General features: G+C 37.4%; 4 protein-coding genes across 4 annotated transcripts in view; all 4 read left to right on the forward strand.

The window, feature by feature from the left end:
- LOC145238568 (T-complex protein 11-like protein 1) overlaps positions 1-5198 on the forward strand; it is a 15510-nt gene extending 10312 nt beyond the window's left edge. The window contains exons 13-14 of the mRNA XM_080101774.1: positions 110-218; positions 4514-5198. Of these exons, the coding sequence (XP_079957900.1) occupies positions 110-218; positions 4514-4563 (159 nt within the window). The 3' untranslated portion in view covers positions 4564-5198. The remainder of the gene's footprint in view (positions 1-109; positions 219-4513) is intronic.
- Positions 5199-5262: 64 nt separating this feature from the next.
- LOC145238573 (protein FAM167A-like) lies at positions 5263-7423 on the forward strand. The gene is made up of 5 exons (XM_080101780.1): positions 5263-6228; positions 6301-6491; positions 6569-6660; positions 6931-7096; positions 7262-7423. The coding sequence occupies exons 1-5, from the start codon at positions 6107-6109 to the stop codon at positions 7381-7383; spliced, it is 693 nt and encodes a 230-aa protein (XP_079957906.1). The 5' UTR covers positions 5263-6106; the 3' UTR covers positions 7384-7423.
- Positions 7424-11324: 3901 nt separating this feature from the next.
- Positions 11325-14339, forward strand: LOC145238571 (uncharacterized). Its single transcript, XM_080101776.1, has 10 exons — positions 11325-11515; positions 11580-11704; positions 11782-11898; positions 11990-12112; positions 12193-12370; positions 13408-13510; positions 13584-13708; positions 13882-13980; positions 14038-14137; positions 14194-14339. The coding sequence occupies exons 1-10, from the start codon at positions 11325-11327 to the stop codon at positions 14320-14322; spliced, it is 1290 nt and encodes a 429-aa protein (XP_079957902.1). The 3' UTR covers positions 14323-14339.
- A 3591-nt stretch (positions 14340-17930) lies between these two features.
- LOC145239006 (uncharacterized) lies at positions 17931-21442 on the forward strand. Its single transcript, XM_080102303.1, has 10 exons — positions 17931-18127; positions 19308-19429; positions 19495-19596; positions 19674-19793; positions 19855-20032; positions 20342-20444; positions 20507-20631; positions 20687-20791; positions 20906-21005; positions 21280-21442. Exons 1-10 carry the CDS (start codon positions 17931-17933, stop codon positions 21406-21408), a joined length of 1281 nt encoding a protein of 426 aa, XP_079958429.1. The 3' UTR covers positions 21409-21442.
- The last annotated feature ends 33 nt before the right edge of the window (positions 21443-21475 follow it).

The raw sequence follows: 21475 nt of genomic DNA on the forward strand, positions 1-21475 counted from the left end.
TAAAACAGATATTTGTACCAATTTTTAATTTAAATGATTTTTGCATTATTTTTGTGTCATTGCACCTATAGATAACAATACAAATATGTTTAAAAAGTTTATTTTTCAGGTTATTGGGAATGAACTTCAAAACTTGGGTGTTGCATATGCTAAATTAGTAAACTTGAACAGGTTGGTCTATGGACCTTTCTATTCTACACTTTTGAAAAAAATAATTGGTAGGTTTTACCTGTTTATTTTTTGCTATTTAATGAAAAACTTACACTGTTGCTACATATAGTCGTGTAGATGTGCCATCTGTTTCGTTTGACTTGATATCCTCAGTATTTACCCCACTAACCCTCCAAAATAGGTAACATTTTCAACATTGTCCGATTTGAATAAAATTTGGACAGTTTGTTCATTGGCCCATTTTAAGGTGTCATTTGTTGTGTGTTTACCCTGTAGCCCCAATATTTACCCCACTAGACCCTAAAATGGGTGATTTTTTAATAACGTCCGAATTGGATGAAATGTGGACAGGTTGTTCATTGTGCCATTGTTAGGGGTCATTTGTTGTGTTTCCCCTTATATCACTGATATTTACCCTTCTAACCCTCTAAAATGGATGATTTTTTGCAATATTTGAGAGAAATGACATTTTGACAGTTTTTATAATATGTCATTTTGAGATGTCAGTGTTTTAGGCTATTTAGGCCCACAAACTTATAACAATGTCTGAATTGCATGAGATTTGGACAGTTTGTACTTAACATAACATGATTATTCAAGGCATGCTACCGATCACTATGTTTGGCTTTATAACACCTAAGTTTCTTATGGTTATTATGGGTCCCCTTCCCTGGGGATAACTGAAGGGGACACATATTGTTTTGGTACGCATTTTTTTTCTTTTTCGGACTATCGCTGGTTTGTTAAAAGTGTTTGGTCAAGAAAGAGCTTCAAATTTATCTATAGACCCTGAATGACCCAGCAGTTCACCCAAAGGTTTCCCCCCCCCCCAAAAAAAACAGCCATACTTACCAAAGTACATCTAGGAGTTTTGTTGGTTGGTGCAATGTAAAATATTCTAAATAATTTTCTAACTTTTTATTGGATTCTCCCATTTTTCATCCCTTTAACCACGAAATAACTGTTTTTAGTTTTTCCAGTTCTTTAAATCAGAAATGCAAGCCTGTTATATGTGCTAAAACAGGGGCGTGCAACTGTTTATCGCAGTGGGCCACAACTTACAGTTAAAATAAAGCTGGGGGCCAAACAATAAAGCAACACATACATTTTTAAACAGCTTATATAATAGCAAAGCGCACACAATCAAGTTACTCTTTGAGTACTTTTCAATAAATGGAATATCTAACCCAGTGGTTCCCAACCTTTTGTACGCTGTGGCCCCCCTTAACAAATGTAAATGGCAAACTCGTGTAGGAATTCGATACTAATTTCGGCTTTAAACAGGTTGAATAGAGTAAACAAGAATCCATAATCATGAAAAACCTCAATATAGACAAATAGTATGTAAAATAGTCGATTAAATTAGAAATAAAGTTAAAGTTATCAAAAAACAAAACGGCTTTTAGTAGGTGTTTCTGGTGAATCCACACCCGTGGCCCCCCTGGGGGGCCAATGGGCCCTGGTTGGGAACCACTGTGCTAACCTTTTCGTAGAATAAATGTCAATATGTTTACTGCACCTACGTATAAATCATGTTACTGAATTATTGCTACAAAGGCAGTTCTGTCATAATGCACACTATGATGCAACAACGGGAATATGTCGTCACAGTAGATAAAACCTTATCAAGGCGTGACGTTGTACAAAGTCGAAAATACCAGTGTTGATGTACATATAGCAACATTCCATGCCCTAACAGTAAAAAGTATTCATAATTGATGGAGTACTTTGAAGTCTGCGCGGGCCACGAAAGTAGGTGCCGCGGGCCGGACACTGGCCCGCGGGATGTATGTTGCACGCCTCTGTGCTAAAATGTCAAATTGTAACAAAAAATGTTTGCAGTGGGTTACTCATATAGTGTTCAAAATTTTGGCTCAATAGCCAAATGGTTACCATTACAGCCCATTAATGCATAGTGGGAGATCGCTGCTTGACCCGTGGATGGACGTTTTGTGAGGCAGTCTTTTCATGATTAGATTAGCACAGTAATGCTATGTGGTTTTATTAAGTTAGCATGCAGATTTTTAGTTTTAGCAAAGGTTTTATATCTTAGAAGTGATTAAACCATACCTCGGTTTTGTACATTCCAGGCAAACATTATTATTTAACATGAAGGTAAAAAAGTAGACGTTTTCCAACGACACCATAAAATGTCATTTAACGGTCATTGACAAATTGACCGCCTTATGACGACTGAAGGTCAACTTCTAGGTAATGCAGAACACAGTTGAGAATGATTTTTTTGTTACAACATAGCTGTTACAACATATTTAATTTTTACACATATATTCCAAAAACAATATGCAAGTTAAATATAGATTGGGAGAAACAGTACTGTTAATCTATGGGGACTGCATGCTATGGAAAACCGTGTCAAAAGATCTTTAAATGGTCGTTCGGCGACTACACCACGATAGCCTACAGAAGAACAATTTGTTATCAATACCTTTGCTGCATAATATCTTCCCAATTTGTCAGTGTCTGTAATATTGTCCAGGTTTTCTAGTAAAGTGTATTTTTATGTTAAAAAAAGAATTTGAAAACCTTTTCACCATGGCTAATTTGCATAAACATGTGTGTGGGGACCCATTCGTTTTTGCTTGCAAAAACAATCATGTTTTGTACATCAAATGGTGTATATAGTAAAGGTACACAATATATAAAATGGAAGTATATAGGAACACCACCTTTGTAGTTTGTTTACAACTTTGCAGTTTTGGGGTCCCATAAGTTTCTGCCAGCAAAACCAAATCAAGGTTATAAAAAATGTTGACTAATTTTGGACCGAATATAAAAAAGCATAGGGAATATATTACCATTGTAAAATAGGTTGTAGTGTATGTGCTATAGCAAAATGTGCCAAGCCACCCTTTTAGTTTGATATTTATGGTTCCCCTTCCCCTTCCCTGAAGGGGACGCGTCGTGATTTCACTCAGTTTTTTTTTTCGTTTTTTTTGCCGAAGTTTGTCCATGCACTTATGGCATGAAATCTTTGATGGGTTTGAATGAAACTTGCACAGATGGTAGTTACTGACATACAGCTGTGCCACTTGCTTCGTTTGACTTGATAACCCCAGTATTTACCCCACTAGACCCCAAAGTGTAAAACGTTTTTGTATGTTGCTGCGCACCACAAACGAAAGATTTCTGTGGTGTAATGGTATAATAAAGGCACCAGTACATATGGTACTTGTGTTTGTGCATTACTTGGTGGACGTTTTCACACATGCCAGTCAGAGGGGTATTAACAGCCTTATGACGTCAGAAGCGTTGAGGAATGTTGCTAATAACACCTCTAGTGGTCAGAATTTTAAACATTGTTGGATTTGGATAAAATTTTACATGACTGTTAATTGGGTCATCGTGGTTTCATATTTTATATTTTTGGGTGTTAAACCCCATCAGTTACCCCACTGACCCCCTAAAATGGGTGAGATTTTTAAACGGTGTTGGCATTTAGTGAAATTTGAAAAGCTTGCAGACTTTGTCATTTATAGGTGTCAATTGTTGTGTTTGACCCTGTAACCCCAATATTTTCCCTTCTAGCCCCCCAAATTTGGACAACTTATAGAGTGTGCTATTTATGGTTGTTGTTTGTTATGTTTAACCCTGTCGCCCCAACATTTACCCCACTAGCCCCCCAAAATGGGTCCATTTTGTAAACAATGTCAGAATTGAATGAAATTTACATAACTTGTACAGTGTGCCATTTATAAGTGTAGAATGTTGTGTTTAACCCTGTTGCCCCAACATTTACCCCACTAGCTTCCAAAAATGGTTTAAATTTTTAAACAATGTATGAATTAAATGAAACTTGGACAGTTTGTAGAGTGTACCATTTGTAGGTGTTGGTTGTTGTGTTAAACTCTGTAGTACCTATCATTTACTCCACTAGACTCCTACAGTCAAGTGCAATTCACCATTAATAGGAGCTGATTGTTGTGTTTTAGCCTATTTTCTTACAATTTAACACTTTTTTTCTCAGATAGTCATAAAATAGGAAAACCTTAACAAATGTATGAATGGAATGAATTTTAATAGTTTGTACTCCATATAGCATATTTATTTATGCACAGTGCCGATCACTGTGTTTGACGTTACAATTCCAAACTTTCTCATTGTTATCTCTTGAAATGCATTATTTACAACTTTGCATGTGTGGAGACCCATGAGTTTCTGCTTGCGGAAACAACTAAGGTTATAAAAGACAGTGACTGATATGGGACCCAATATAAAATATGTGTGGAATGTAAATATATCTTAAGAAAGAGGTCACAGTGTATGTGCAATGGCAATATGTGCTAAGCTACCCTTCTAGTTACTTTGTACTTTGTATTTCTAGGTTTACCTCAACCAAACATCAGTAGTTCTGAAACAAGTAAAAGCTTGTGAAAAAAAACAAGTGGATTGCAATTTGGTATTGGCACAGATTTTTATCTTTTTGTTGTCTTGGACATTTTGTCAGTTCTCGTCTATCACTTTTGAAGGAAATTTCAGCACCCTTCAAGCTTCCTGGAAATACTACAGCAATTGTGTAATATTTGAAATTCGGTCTTTGTTGCACTGCTTACTTGTTCTTGTGTTTATTACAGTGTAAAAGAACAGTGTTGATATTATTCTGGTCCCATTTTTACATATTTTACTTGTCATTTCGTTTGTTGTGGGTTATTTGTCTTCATTGCCTTATACAAATTGTGTGTTGCCACAGACAGTTTTTTTAATGAGTGTGAAATGCCAAGCATAAAAATAAAGCTTGTAATCATACTAGTTTGAATTGCTTTTAAATGTTTTTATGTGGTGTAAGTCATTATGCTATGTTTCACTTACTTTATCAAACATATTTAAGTTGGATAAAAAGTTACAACTATAGTTTTCGTTGTACTGCTTTTTATTTGTTAACACTATGAGAACAAGTCTTTTTATTAGTTAATTTTTGAAAGTGGAAACAGAGGAAGTGATGTTTTTTGTAAACATTGTGCTGCGATTAAGCACTGTTTGACTTATTTGCATTAAAAGCTTTGACTGGGGATTTTTTTTTTTAATTAGTGAGATAGTGAAAAACTCTTGCCAAATTAAAAACACCTGCTTGACTAAATTAAATTGGATTTATTAACACGGAAGTGACACTTCAAAGCGCATGACTTGAGATTTTAACTGGTTGTTCTCCACTAAGTCTCATACAGGAACCATGTGAGCTTAGTTATATCATTGTAGTATATGTGACCTGTCGAAATTGAAAAAGCAACCATCGTTTATTGTGCATCGTCCGACAAAGATCGGCCACGCACACAAAAATGTATTTTAACTTGCACTGGAAGTTTTGTGTCTACGATAAATCAATTGTTTTTTCGTCGTTCATTTACCCGTTTCATTTATTGTTTTAAATGGCGGAAGTTGTAACACATAAAATACATTGTAGGCTATCAATCTAAAACGAGGCACACGTAGTTGTGGTCAGCAAATTTTAACATCTGGCTGAATTAGTCCAACAGTCCTTGCGGAACGAACTTCGAAATCAGTCTTCGATTACTTACCCAGTCACAGCGATTCCATTCGCAAGAAACAATGCAATCAAATGTTTTCCTTACTCATTTGTGGTTGTTATTACTAAATATTGACCATGTGTTGTAGTCTACAGAAATGTTCGGTAGAAATATACTAGTTGACGTGTCTAGGAATTGATGATTCATTTCTGCTGCGATGTGCTTTTGCGTCATTTCCGTCTTAAGTTAGGGTCCTGTTTAGTTTGTTGTGTAGGCCACTTCCTTAACAAAGAGAATATATCGAGCAAAATATATTAAGTTATAAGCGTATAGAAGTGCCATACTAGGCCTTTCCCAGGGTTGCACCTTAATAAAATCTTAGCATGAAATTAATGAGATTGTTTTTGGAGAACGTACAAAGGAATAGGTAATTCGTATACTATACGACCTTAATGGATGACGATCTACTGCGTGTCAAGAACTTGTCTAGGCAATTACATTTGCCTACAAGTAGAAAATCTGTGGTTGATTGGAAGGATTTAATCGAGTCAAGAAATCAGAACGGTTTTTATAGGTAGTTTATTCAAATTAAACCTTCATATTGTTTGCAACATCAGTTAAAAGATATTCTCATCTAAATTTCAAGGTGTGGAGGGGATATTCCCCCCAACAAAGGTCTAACCAAGTTTGTTGAGCCCACAAGCGATGACAACAAAGATGAATACACCGTCAGCAAACCCAAGTGCCCAATGCACAAATCTGTTGTATTAAAAAGCGAAGATTTCGGGTTTGCCGAACAACGCACTTCGTCAAAAGCAGTTGAAACTGGAAATAACGGTATTCGATTTTTCCGCCAAACAAGGTGGTGCTGTTTTTGTATGTACAGCGTTAATATTCGTTTCATACATTTACAGACACAAAACCAAATCAAGAACTATCTGAAGTTCCCATGAGTCAGCGAGTACGAGAAATAACAGAAGCTTTGGAGTCAACAAGGACTGACTTGGTAATAAACTTTTTAATTCTTTTGGAGTTTGCAGGTAAGGCCAGGTAGAAGTTGAGTAGAATTAATTTGAAACGAATGAAAATTTGAACCGGTTTAAAAACCGCAAACTGGTTCGGACCGGATTATTCGCACAAACCGGAACAAAACCCGAACCCGAAAATATACTTTTTTAAAAACCTGAACCTGAACCCGTATGACAAGCGGTTCGACTCCCTGGTTTGAACTTTCGCAATAAACTTTGGATAATATTTGGAACGTTTGTTTTGTCAGGTGATAATGCGCAAAGAAGATCATTCTTTATCACGAAAGTTGCTTGATTTGCGGGAAAAACTGAACAGAGTAAAAGCATCAACGATGTGTGACGAACACGCAATAATGCTAGACAACTTTTCATACCAACTTGAAGAGGAGGAAAGCATCAAAGGAAATTTATATGGTAGCAAGCTGTTATTATTTTAGCCCTAACCATCGTGGCAAAGTCGTAGACAAATTCAAACCTACATAAAAAAAAATTAGAAGCTATAATATGTTCTCATAAAATATTCACAATATTTTTTCATCTTTCAGAACTAATCTGTATATTTATGTATTTTGTAAATAGTTAGCGATCTGCCAAGTGGATCTATAAGACGCGAAGGATCACTCCTTTCCGGCTCTTCACCACTACGACATATGGGCATTAGTAAAATGAGCATTGATTTTAAACGATTTTCTGTTATATAGCTGCAAACGTATAACGTAATAAAATTCGATTATGTGCGTAGTATACTACTGAACCATTTCATAACAACATCACTGGAGTTCCAGAATCGTAAACGCGAGTCAGCATTTATAAAACATACGCAGTGACTGAAAACAAGAGAAAAAGATTAAAGGCGAAGGCAGGGTGTTTGAGACAGAATTGACCAGGGGCGGCTCGTGCGAGGGGGCTGCGGAGCTGCAGCACCCCCAGTATTTTGACTTGACATTCCTATTCCAAGTTGTTATACAAAACAATCTTTACATATAGTTTTTATGTTTGATCAGTGTATACTAAGAATAACTTTTATGGCATTAATCGGCATTTATTAAAATAAAATTAGTAAAAATGTTGTATTATTTAAAAAAAAATTTAAAAAAAAATCAAAATAATGATAAGTTATCTATGGCGGAGCTGCAGCTCCAGTTTCGTGACGTTTCATGACGTTTTCAGTTGTGCGCATGCGCACTTGGAAAAGCTACATGCCGGGCGTAATAGGCGAGAGGGGGCTGTGGCTCGCGCAGCCCCTCCCGTGACGTAGCGCTAGTTGTGTGGTCTGCTTCGCGTCAGTGAGCTCCAAAGCCAAACCCGTGTACTGTGTTTTTAAGTTCGACAGTGAGTGCAGTTAAATAATTATTTTGCTATCATTAAATTTATTGTTTGACTGTTAGTCGTGACTTTTTAAGATGACTGTAAGTGAGTTTCAGTTTTTACAGTTATCATTGAATTAAAAAAGTGTATCTAACACCTTGAAACAGAAAAAAAGGTCATCTAACACCTTTAAAAGTCACAATTAAGCTTTATAATAAATAACTGAATTAAAAAGATTTGTGAAAGTATGGGACAAAACATCTGCTACTCCAATGTCATGCAGGAATAAGCAACAACAAGAAATACTCAGTTTTAGTTCCTATAATGCTACCAAAGAAAAATTAAATTTGTGACTGTGAAGTTAAATGCCTCACTGAAATTCAGCCAATATCAAATGCAGAACAAACAACTGCAAGCAACAGGAATTTTGAAATGAAGACAAAAAAAAAGAGTGAAGACAATTTAAAGTGTGGATTTCTTAACACACCATGTGGACAGTATTTGCAATCAAGTGCAATCATGTGTATTGATATAATGGACATGTACTGTTTGTCTAACCAGTAGCTGCTAAATTGCTTCACAGGAAGTGTTTCTTAAGAATGAACATTATACAGACAAGATAGTAGTGACACCAAGCACATCCTATTGTTGACAAAGAAAAGCTAGTTACTCAAATGAAAATGTTTCTGTAGATCTGATGTTTATGATTACTTTGAAAATAATTAATCTAGAGATGATGTTTTGACAAATTAAATTACTGGGATGAAAAATCCTTTTTTGCTCTTTCCATGATTTCTTCAAAGGCAAAACAGTTCTTTATAACACTGAAAAAGATGCCAATTTTTCTGAGGAACACCAATATTTCCAAAAGACTTGCACTTGCAGTGCTAGCTCTAAATAGAAAAAAGTTTCTTAATTGTCATTTGGAAATCAAGGAAAAAGCTATCAATTATCATGCCCAAACTATAACTTCGTAATTCATTTTCGTTGGAAAAAGGAAGCACAAGATTTAAAAATATGGTTTAAATTTAAGTGAGAGTGTTGTAAATTTTAAAGCTTGAAGGCGTTTTGCACTTTTTATAATAAGTGTTTTATAAGCTATTTGCCAGCAAGCAGCAATTATAGCAGTTAAGAAACTAAAATACAATTAATAGTCTGTACACAAAAATTCAAGAAAGATGTTTAAATGAACAAGTTCTGAAACCAATGTAATGTGGTTGTTAAATTTGTTAGTTATGATACCAATAAAAAGCTGTATGGCTAGTTTTTTTGTGTGACAATAATCTGTGAAGTGTCATAGAATATGTTGAAAACGCTGACTGTGACTAAATTTACTTAAATGAAACATGACAATTTTTGTTGTCGAACTGAAATACTTCGACCTTTTTCGACTCATTTATATCTATTTTTTCTATATTCCTGTTGTGTTTTACCGTATTTACAACCGCTTCGTTTCGAAGCTGTGCCACGTGTGTTTTTGTTTTTCACATTATTACTGAACGTTATTGTGTTTGGCCCGTCGCTGTGCAAGTAAACAAAATACACAAATGATGCCGTCTGCTGTTTACACTCGTGTACATTATTGCGTAACAAAAATTACGTCACAATGGAGTTGCTAGTTAAGATTTATATTACTTGTTTTTCTACACAAAACAAATGGCTAGAAAACTAGAAATGTAGCTTTTCAATATATTTCCAACTTATATATGTTCAGTAAAGGCTAAAATTTGTGGGGGCAGCACCCCCACAAATTTTAGGCACGAGCCGCCACTGGAATTGACCACCTAAATAATGCATACTTATACAGTATACTTATTTACATGGGTACACCCAAACACGCTCTGTTAGTTTATTTTTTTCCATCTCGATTTTCGACAAGATATATTCTTTTTACAGTGTAAAGTGTAAACCTTAAATAAACGTTACAACAACACAAGCATGCGGCATACGTAAAATAGTTTGATGGGACTGCAGGTGTCATCCCACAAGTTTTTGTTCCGCCAGAGTGAAGTTACCAGCAAAACTAAAAAAAATTAACTGTACAATTTTGACAATGAAATCCAAGCGTCAGGTGCCCGTATTGGGCTATTTTCATTTGTCAATTGTTTCGTATGACTTTAACATTGTGTACACCCGAAACGGTCGACCTACAAGGCTGTGTGGCCCATAGGGGGTTAATTATGTCGGGATAAAACATGTCCTGCCCTACCTCAAACAAAGGAACTTCCCGATTTTAAAACAGTTAAGTTTGAATTTGACAGTTACCCACAATTACAGGAAATATTTTGTAGTTTAACAAATCAGTCGGTGTATGTACATCAATATCTAAGTACCTCACGTTTCTATGATGCGTAGTAGCGGACAAAGTTGTTTGAACTTGTGTCCACACCGCACCGCAAAATATTAAGTTGTTCGCAAGTGCACCGAAGCTGCAATCTTGACCAAAGATCAGAGTTTTTGACGTCTGTTTTGTTGTTGACAAGAAAAACTCATTTTTACACTACAGGCGGTCAACTCATTGTTATTTCACAATCGCTGTGCATAGTCTTGACAGAAAAACGTACTCAACCTATGCACATATGTCGACAGTTCGTTAAAGGCAAAAGTAATTAGACTAAATAAGTCGCGCGGTGTGCGTAGTGTGACATTGCCGCCGCATAAAAAGATTTTAAGACCACAGCCTGTAAGTTTAAAATTACCCCCAGAATTTACGCAGAGCGGTTGACATCACTAATGCATTGCACATCAACCTAACTTTTCAAATTTTAGACCAATGTCTGTCTTCCATGTATATACTGTTACGGTCATGCCAGGCCATGTATGTACTGTTACGGCATGTTAGTTGAAAGCAAAGTAACGCAACAAAGACGGTTATTCAAAAAATAATGTCAAAAAAGAGCTTCAGCTCAGTTTAACGGTGAATGTTTAGAACAACTTGCAGGCACAAAATTGTAGAAACTTTTATTTTGTACACGTTTAAAACGTGTTATTGCTGTTATTATTGCTGCTGGGATTTAAGGGCAATGGTCTAATATGTGTTTCAACTGTGTGTTATAGCCAGAGTCATGTATATTTAACACAAAAATAATTACGTATAAAACATCCTTTCGACACTATTGTACAGACGTGTGGAACTTCACAAGCAAACGTTCAGTTAATTGGCCCTGTATGTTTATCTTAGCCGTGGGAAAACTGACAGATGGTAATTTCTGATAACTTCAGAAAGTAAATTCACGTCATTTTTCCAGAAAAGCCCACCAACAGACTAATATAGAATGCAACTTGGCAAGTTTTACCAGACCTAGCGATAGCACGTCAAGGTAACATGAAAATGATGCTAAGTAGCATTTTAGTTTTCTGCGTTCCAATTGTTTTGGGCGCTGTTTCGGACCCGACACCGAAACAACTTTACGAACTGGCTACTACTGTTCCCCCTGCATTCTGCAATATTATCAACAACCCTATCTTGGGAACTGTAAGTTCCCCGGTCTATGACTTGTCCTTCAGTTCATTCTCTCCAAATCCGTAAGTTTTGTGGCAATTCCGCATGCGTTGAAAGAATTGTAGCCAATAATCATTAAATATTTAGTCGGCAGTTGGACCCAATTCTACGAATTGAAGGTGTGTCAAAAAAATACCTTGACGATACGCAAATGGTTCCCATTACTATAACTGATGAATTGGAATGGCCAAATGAAGTTGCCGCTGTCCCAGGTGAGATGTAGGAAGAAAATGTGAATGTATATAGGGCTCTGAAACTGGAAAATACGTAAAACTTTTTTATTCTGTAGATGGTATATTTTCGTTGCCTTTGGTTTGGTCTGCCTCTTCGGGATTTTTTATGACTGGAAAAGACGATGGAGAGATTGCCCTTATGAGTATGGTCAATCTTGATTATGAAACAGCAGGCAAGTTTACCAAGTCATGATTAGTGATTGTATGTTGTTTATTAGAGAGATTTTGACATTTAAATTTTGATAATTGGTTAAAACTATCTAGAACCAGTAAAAATCACCACGAATCCTGATGGAATTCTCTGGTATTATCATCGTGTGGAATGGATGGATATGAATAATGATGGATTTGTAGATGCAGTTACTGAAAGAGCTAATGGGGGAGGTCGTAAGTAGAACTACACATGTTTTTATGTTTTATCCATTTACCACTGGTCGTTCCTTTAACACTGAAACTATTGCTTGAAGCGTCCGCAAACGTTACTCAACTTATTTGGCTGGAAAATCCCGGCAGTTTCCAACTTACACCAAATTGGGAAACTCATGTGTTAAAAGAAAACGCGGAAGATGTGATGTTCCGACTTCATACAATGCCTCTTCCCAACGGTGGTACCACGATGGCAATCCTAAGTAGTGGATTTTACAGGTGCGTTTAATTTGCAACATTATGAGTACAGTTTTGGGGTCATCTAGACTTTATACTTGGTACAAAATCAGGGGGTTACAACTAGAGATGTACCGAATATTCGGTTTGCCGAATTTATTCGGCCGAATCGCTCATTTGTGCAAAGATTCGGTTTCGGCCGAATAATTTGTTGCGATCCGGCCGAAACCGAATCTTTTACGAACACAAATTTGAAGCGTAAAACGTGTCTTTGCTGCTTATTAATAGTGATGCACCGAAGTTTCGGTTGGCCGAAACATTTCGGCCGAATTCGTTGTTTTCCAATGTTTCGGTTTCGGCCCGAACTTTTTTGAAAATTCGGCCGAAACCGAACTTTTTTGTTGTATGGAATTAAAGCCTTAAATTTCATTTTCGCCCATACGAAACATCATAAATTAACTATTTGTTGTATTTATAAATTACGAGCCACGTTGTCTGCAAAATATTACAAGTTTAGCAAAGCTTATGCATTGTGAAAGTTATTTTGGTTTATCATAATTGAGGTCACTCGCATCAACAACACAAGTTTCAGTTGAAAACATCCATAAGAATGGGAATTTTAGGTTCGGCCTGATTCGGCCGAAATTATATTCGGTTTCGGCCCGAACCTTTTTAGGCGGGTTCGGTGCATCACTACTTATTAAGCTCCACGCAATCTTTCACAAGCCCAAACATAACGAAAATCGCGTCGATTTTTACCTTTTTCAACACATTGTCGTTTTTCCCACTGTAGTCAAAAAAATTAGTAATTCATTGGCAGGTTGCCAATCATTCTTGAGGCAATTGTGAACCTCACAGAACTTAAATGAGGACGAAACAGAACTATTCTGCACTAATTGCCTGGTAGATAAACATTTTTTCATGTCAAACCCGTAGCGTACGACTTCGCGTGACGTCATAAATGATTTGGTTGATTCGGCCGAATTTATTCATTCGGTTTCGGCCGAATCGAAATTTAGCCGATTCGGTACATCACTAGTTACAACTGAATCAAATTGTTTTCTTTTCTGTTTTCTTAGCAACGAACTTACCGTGGTTTGGAGTGATACCAACGACTGGACGGATCTTTTATCCATTAAAAGTTTGACGGTCGATACATATGGGTGGTATTTTGACATAGAGGTACAATGTTTAATGATTTTGACCTGTATTTGGAAATCGTCAAGTAAAATGTGTTAATGCACATATCTTGAAGATTGTTGACATAAATATGGACGGTCGATTGGACGTGTTGACCAGTACGTGGAGCCAACAGGGAAAGCCAGGAGCCGTACTTGCCTATGAGATTCCGACTGATTGGATGACACAACCCTGGACAAGGTACATCAATCGGAAACAGTTTGCTTTTTGAATTAATTTAATTTGCAACAGCAGTGTTATCGACTGCGTACTATGTCTATATATTTATTTAAAAAAAACGTGATATAAAACAGCCCGAAACTTATGAAACGGTGGGATTTTGTTTGACATTAGTTGTTTTATCGACTTGCCAGACACGTGTTGCAAGACGGATACAAATCATTTGTCATCTCAGGGTCCGGTTCACCAGGAACTGCACAATGTTTTAGGCCCACATCAGATGTCTCAACTATGTAAGTAAAGGTGCTTTGTGCACAAATTGATGTATATGATGTCTATGTTTTTGCTAGGAAACCTTATATCATGGTTTCTGGAGACGATGATGGACATGCTTATGTTCTTACTCCTGATTCGGAATCTGCTGACAACTGGGTCTACACCCAAACTACTGTAAAATATCAAATACCATAAAAAACACTTCGTAGACCTTTTTCTCTCTTCTGTAGATCTACAAGGGAACCGGTACGATTGGAGCAATCGGCGTGCAAGACGTCGATGGCGACGGTTACACCGATGTGTTTATTCCCTCGTACACGATGAAAAAAATTGTTGTCATGACCTACAGTGGAATGTAGGCGACCTCTACAACATAATAAAAACACAGTCCTGTAGTAAAGTCTATTTGAATCTCACACCGGAAAACACTTAACCAGGTCAAGCGTTCATGGCTCAAGTTACTGATGTGAAACCTTTACATCCCAAGAATATCACTAAAGTAGTAATAATTTCAGCTCAGTACCATGACTTTAAGTTCGACCTCCAGTGACAGAAATGTTTTCAAAAATTACTTTGGGATAGTTAAGTCGAGCAAAAGCAGAAAATTTGGGAAAACTATACACGGGTTCGATCACTTTTTTAAAGTTAATATAAGATTGATTAATGGTAAAAGTTACGTGCCGAAACGTTTTTCACGAAACAGGATCATGTCCTGTGTTATCGCCTAAATAGACTTGTCATCAAAAAATATTCTTAAAACTGTGATAGACTTTAAAAGTTGGTCAGGAAAATTACACCCTTCAGGAAAATTACACAAATTTAAAATTTGTAGTCAAATCTATTCACATCATTTCTCGCTTTGTAGCAGGATTCCAAACGTACGCAATAGTTTTGCGTAAGTGCACACCTTTTGTCGAAAAACCCCGGATTCAATTACAACTCTGTATTTTTCACTTATAATGCTTTATCAAAGCCTTAAACGCTTATTAAGCCCTGAAATTAATCTGACTATAAGTCCAAGACGGTAAAAGTCTCTTTGAGTAAAATGTTTTCAAATTTCCTTCCTATAAACCAGTGGTTCTCAAACTTTTTTGAGCGCGACCCAAATCTGAGCTTTATGAGCATCCCACGACCCAAGCCTCAAAATAAAAATATATTTTTTTTCCTTGTACGAATATTTACTCATCCTTGAACGCCAACTGTTACATCTCCAAGTTCAGTTTCGCATGATTAACTTGTCCTATTATTACCCGTACTATGACGTTACAATCGCCATGTGCGTAACTATAAAATTGGAAGGCTATTGTCTGTATGCGGTAATGATTGGCTTATTTTACTGTACAACGTGGTTGAGTGAGGCTGTACTTGGCTATGGCTATACTCTGCCATCAAAACTCTCAGAAAACCACTTATGATGCAATACTCCAAGTTACTGAAGCCACATAAAATGCTTATGATGCAATAATTCAGTCATGATAGAGTGTTAAAAATACTTTAAAAATGAAATGAAAAAAGTTCGTTTGGGCAGAACTGAATCACCATAGCGCGACCCATTTTTTGACCCTGCGCGACCCATACTTTGAAAACCACTGCTACAAACTAAAGCTATATATATAACACATGAAAATATCGGGTTCTAACATGTTAACGTAAATTACAGCTAAATTGCTTTTTTTCGTGTAAATTTGACCGCTGATTTTTCAAACTTTAAAAATTTGCATTCAGCGTGCATTATCACTCTCAAATGTCAGAACCCAAAAGTTTTATTCGATTTGGCCGATCGAATTCGCGTTAAAGCCCACCAGGTTGTAAAAATCAGACAAACCAAAGGTGGCGGGGCCACCTCGCCACCGCCTACTCGGCGCCTATGCCTGCTGTATTAATTTGGACACAAAATGGCATCCATGGGGCTCTATCGCGTAACAATCGGTTGGATTACTTGTGTTTTATTTTTACTTTGTATGACACCACAGACAAAATAAAAAACTCAGTATGCTCGAACAATCGAATTCTTTTTTAATTGAAATAAAGGAGCATTGTTCGATAATGGAGACTCTCCCCATCCATTCGCACGATCCGACATAAAATAGGGCCAGGGTTGCCATGCGTCAGGATTTCCCCTGACATGTCAGGGAATTTAGCGTTTTAATCTGCGTCAGGTAGAAATGTTAAAATGTACTTAAAGTCCGGAATTTAAGAATATATATATATATACATGTATAAATGTATATTATGAAATTAATGTATCAAAGGAGAAAGTTTCTAGTAGATAGCTATAACCGCGTCTGTACCATGAAATGAAAAGAAGTAAACTGGCTGCGCGCAAGTGACTGTTTGGTTTTGCAGTGTGTGCACGCGCGTAACAATACCTGTTTGTTACTAGTTGTCTTACAATCCCCGTTAAATACAGAACTAAAAATCCGCGTCTGAAGAAAACACAGCATTCAATGCTACGTGGGAACGCGGAAAGTTTGATTTGCTTTCACTGCTGACGAAAATGGTTTGCCAAGGGTACCTAATATGCAAGTAACCAACTAACAACAAAAAGTCCAATGTCGTGACACATAAAAACTGGTCCGAATGGCTCTTATAGTGGTAAAGGTTGGCGACCCCTGATACATGTAAGCTTACTTATTGTTTTAAGGATGGTGAGAGTAGTGAGCTTAGCCCAATATAGTCAAAAAACAGAAGCTTACACAGAAAGTTAATTGACAAGGTTTAGACCAGGGGTCGCCAACCCGCCGCTCCGGAGCCGCATGCGGCTCTTTGATCCCTCTGATGCGGCTCAGTTTTTGAATTTACCAAATGTTGTACATTTGAACAAAAATTATGTGACGATTATGCCGAACACAAAAGTCGAACACGAAAATTGAAGTGCAGTAGCATGACTGTACTCGCTTGATGTAGTTACCTGCAACCCCATCTCTATACCATCAAACGTGAAGTCTGCAAACTGGCGGCGCGCTGGTTAATACGCAATATGAGACAATACTGTATTTGTTTGCAGTGTGTGTGCGCGCGTAACAATAGCTGTTTGTTAATTGTTACGTAACAAACGCGTTAACAAAGGAATACAAATCTGCAAAAACAGAATATGCAACGCTACGTAAAGTTGTTTTCTCTGCTGACGAGACTAGTATACCAGTGTGTCTAATATGCAATGAAACACTAGCTAAACAACAACAAAAAGTCGAATGTCATAAGACTAAAAACGTTTTGCATTTTATTTTAAATTTTAAATCGACTTTGTGGCTCCCAGTGTTTTTTTACCACGTGAAACTGGTCCGAGTGGCTCTTTGAGTAGTAAAGGTTGGCGACCCCTGGTTTAGACAGAGAGCATCGTATCTAACGTTTTCTCCTGTCGCCCCAATATTCTCAATTTATTCCGCAATAGAAGTGTTTGGATCGCAAAAAAGGTTAATACAACTGAGACAAATTTGTCAGGGATTGAATATGTATCATCGAATATGGTAACCCTAAAATAGGCTGATTGTTTGTAGATGAAGCTCTTAGCGGTCCCAAAATCGCTTCGTGGATCCCAGTTTGAAAAGCACACCTATTACGCCTATGGTTTGAGCGGTAATCCTGGATTACAAAACTTTTGGCCCCTTGAGGAACAGTTTCTTTATATCTTCGGTACCTACTTTACTGTTGTGAATTTCGAAATGTGCCATACGCATAAGTTTGCAGTTGTCACATGAAGTCAGAATTTTGGTCCTGTTGCAACGAATGCATTTTCGTTTCTCCTTTGAATTGTTTGGATTATGTTACGCAACATGCGGTTACGAAACAACTGTAGATAAACTTGTGCTGACAACGCGTGTGAAACGAAAGCTGCTGTACATAAACCGTGTTTGCCGAACAAAGTTGCCAGTATTTGTCTGCGGTTTCACACAGGATATGATGTTTTTGTTCAGTAATGAGTACAATTTTATCTGAAAATTAGATTATTTTCAGGGGTGCTAATATGGACATGTTACAACTTGTATTTGTCCTGCTTCTTGTCATATGCAATGTTCAATCAGATGATGTTTCTCCGAAGCCGAAGTTTTTGTACGATATCCCAGTAAGTGAAAACCCAGCGTTCTGCAGCGTTCTTAAGGATACCGATGCACAATCCGTTGGAGAATACGATCTGGCTTTCTCAGCATTTACCGGGGACACGTAAGTTTTGTAGTTAAAGCAGTTTTAATTTTAATTTGTTTGACAAGTTGTTTATATAGTTCATTGTATTAAAGCAGGAGTCACCAAACTTTTTTACTGCGGACCGGATAAGTTTCATAATGATTCGCGCGGGCCGCATAGTTTGCATGTCATAGCGCAGTCTTTCCAAACCTAGCCCGCGAGACAGTTCTTATAGGGGTGCGAAGATATGGTCTTTCTACAATCCCATTTAAAACCTGGTAATGCGACTGTTATATTGTATAGTTAGTCTCTTCTTACGAGCAATGCTAGTGTATTACGTCACAAGTAACAAAAGAAAGCAATTGTTTGCGCACAATTAACACTTGAAACTAGGTAAGATGAACATAAATTCATAACTGGGATCAGCCCTGAAGCGTCTATGCAGACCAGCGATCACGGCACACTCATATATAAATCACAGTACGCCAGGCCCATTGAAGATTTTTTTCTAGCCTACGCCTTGCCATATGGTGGTGAATGCTTGGTGACCGGCTGATTCGGTATAGCGCCTTCAATGGGCCTGGCGTACTGTGATTGAAACTAGGTAATATCAATTTTATATATCGCAACAGGAAATCTTTCGTAAGGACACCTACTCCTTACTAAGGAGTTGATTAGTTTTTGAATGTTACAATGTTATCAATACGTTTTGGCAAACCAAACGATGTGGCCGCGGGCCGGATGAAATGACCTCGCGGGCCGCATCAGGCCCGCGGGCCGTAGTATGGTGACCCCTGTATTAAAGAGAAGTTTAACTTATAGAAGTAACTGCTACTTGTCAATCATCGATAAAATAATTTGACATCTTGTTGAAATGGTTTTATCTTACCGTACCTTGGTTTTTGCCAGTTATAAATGTATGTCGGATTTATTTCGCTTGGTGACAGAAAACATAGCGAAACCAGTGCACTAAAACAATCACCAAGCAGAAAATAGTTATACTGAATTCTAGGATATGGTGGAGGTTACCTGATTAGTTGCCCTTGGACGCGATCGTTGTCAAGATACCTTTTCCGTTTGTTGTCACGGTACGGGTCAAAATTTGGTTGCGAAAGAGCAAAGTTTGGTTGCGAAGAGTTACAATTTAGAGAATACCTCCACATACAGAAACGTCATCACTCATCATCATTGCTAAATCGTTTCCCATTGTTTGCAACAGATCCGTTAAAGACACAGTGACGAAGTTGAAAGGAATCAATGAATTCCAAATGCAATCTTTGTTTGACTTCGCCATGCTGACAGATGAGCTGGTTTGGCCGAATGAAGTCAGCCAAGTTCCAGGTTTGTAAATTTCAAGACAATTGTTAAATCGACTGCAAATTCGTTTGTATTTGTGTTTTCGTCAGATGGAGTATTTAACAATAGGATTTGGGCTGTTGCAAGCGGATTTTTTCTACCTGGAAAAGATAACGGATCCATTGCTTTACTTGATATCACAAACTCGTTGGGTGCGTTTTTGTCATTATATTTAACCAATGTAGACCTTAATAGCATTTTATCAGCAAAAGATCCTGCATCTTTATAGGTCCTGTGTTAATTTCATCCATGGATGAAAAGTTGTGGTTTTATCATCGAGTTTTGTGGGAGGATATGAACAACGACGGCCACTTGGATGCTGTAACCGCGCGAGCCTACGGAACTGGAGGTAAAGGGTCATACAGCTTTTACAATTATCTTTGTGATCTAAAAACTGCATTACATTTTAGCAAGTGCAACAGAATCGCAGTTGGTGTGGTTTGAAAATCCCGGAATAAAGGAACTCACTGGTGGTTGGAAAGTTCACATACTGCACGAAGGAACTGAGGATATATCATTTCGCATTCACAACATGAAACTACCAGACGGTTCATATACTCCGGTTATAATAAGCGCTGGATTTTGGAGGTAAGAATTTCATATCCCACTACATAAAAAAACGGAAAAGTCTAAAACTGCACGCCCACTTAGTCCTGTTATCCCGTGTTTAGTCATCTAAACCCACTGAGCCAACAAAACCAAGTTTTCTGAGATCAGATTATTATAGCAATAATCTAATTACAAACCCTTACCCCACTAACCTTAACCTTCCGTATTTTCGGACATAACGCGGACTAAGCGTTGGCTGATCGGGCAAAGGGGGTTTGTAGTTTTAAACGGAACCTCATAAAACCTACATTTCTATGTCCTATGTGTACCAATGTGTAAAAAATGCAGTTTTGAGTTGGGTTTGACATGGAGTTCAACAAGCAACTGGCAAGACGCATCGTCGATTCAACATCTGGCTGTAGACAATTACGGGTGGTATTTCGATTTGCAGGTGAAAATATGGTAAAGATTTAATGAAAATAGAAGAACTTACTAAAATCTACTATGTAATAGATCGTTGATGTAAACATGGATGGTGTTTTGGACGTACTTTGTACAACCTGGAGTCAACTTGGTAGTCCTGGAGCGTTATTGGCTTATGAAATACCAGATGATTGGCAAAATCAACCATGGATCAGGTATGTTATATTTTGAGGAAAAGTTATATTGGAATAAATGTACTATTTTTTTCAGACACCTTTTGCAAGGTGATTACAAATCCTTCCGGCTTCCCGGATCAGGTTCTCCTGGAAGTGCGACTGCATTCTGGCCAATTGCGAACATGGAACAAGCTGGATTGTATGACGCATTTTTAGCAAAACGGCACAATTGAAATTCTTTTGAGATGCACAAATTGTGTAGTATAAACAACAAATTTACAATTTTGATTTATTTTAATATTTGCCCTTTTAGAAAGCCATATATAATGGTGTCTGGTGACGATGAGGGAAAAGCGTTTGTTGCCACTGCCAATTCACAAGATCCAACCGACTGGGCGTATACATCGACTACGGTATAAGAGCACCTTATTGGTTGAGAAATTTAGTCTTGTTTCTAAGTTTCCAAAAAAATCATAATACTTTCAGCCTGCTACTTCCAACAAACTGCACTATACGTCCTATGAAACAGCTGTGTACTGTCTGCAGCTGACTTTTCGTAATTGAAACAATTGCGCATTGTAAAGTTGTGAAATATCCAATGTTAAATGAAAATATCCACTGTTATTGCAACAAATTACGCTTGCGGTATCTTTTAGGTCTTATGCTTATTATCATGTTTTCCACCAGATATACGAACAAGAAAAGGGGACTGTTGGAGCAATAGCAGTAGCTGATGCCGATGGTGATGGTATCTCCGATGTATTTCTGCCATCATATGAGAATAAATTTATTCGTGTCATGTCGTATGGGCCGTAACGTATTCAAGGCACACGTTGAAATACAAATCAGAAATGGGCTGTTTTGGTTTTGTTGTCATGTTGGT

The sequence above is a fragment of the Phallusia mammillata genome, chromosome 7, assembly GCF_965637545.1.
Source record: "Phallusia mammillata chromosome 7, kaPhaMamm4.hap1.1, whole genome shotgun sequence".
Lineage (NCBI taxonomy): Eukaryota > Metazoa > Chordata > Ascidiacea > Phlebobranchia > Ascidiidae > Phallusia > Phallusia mammillata.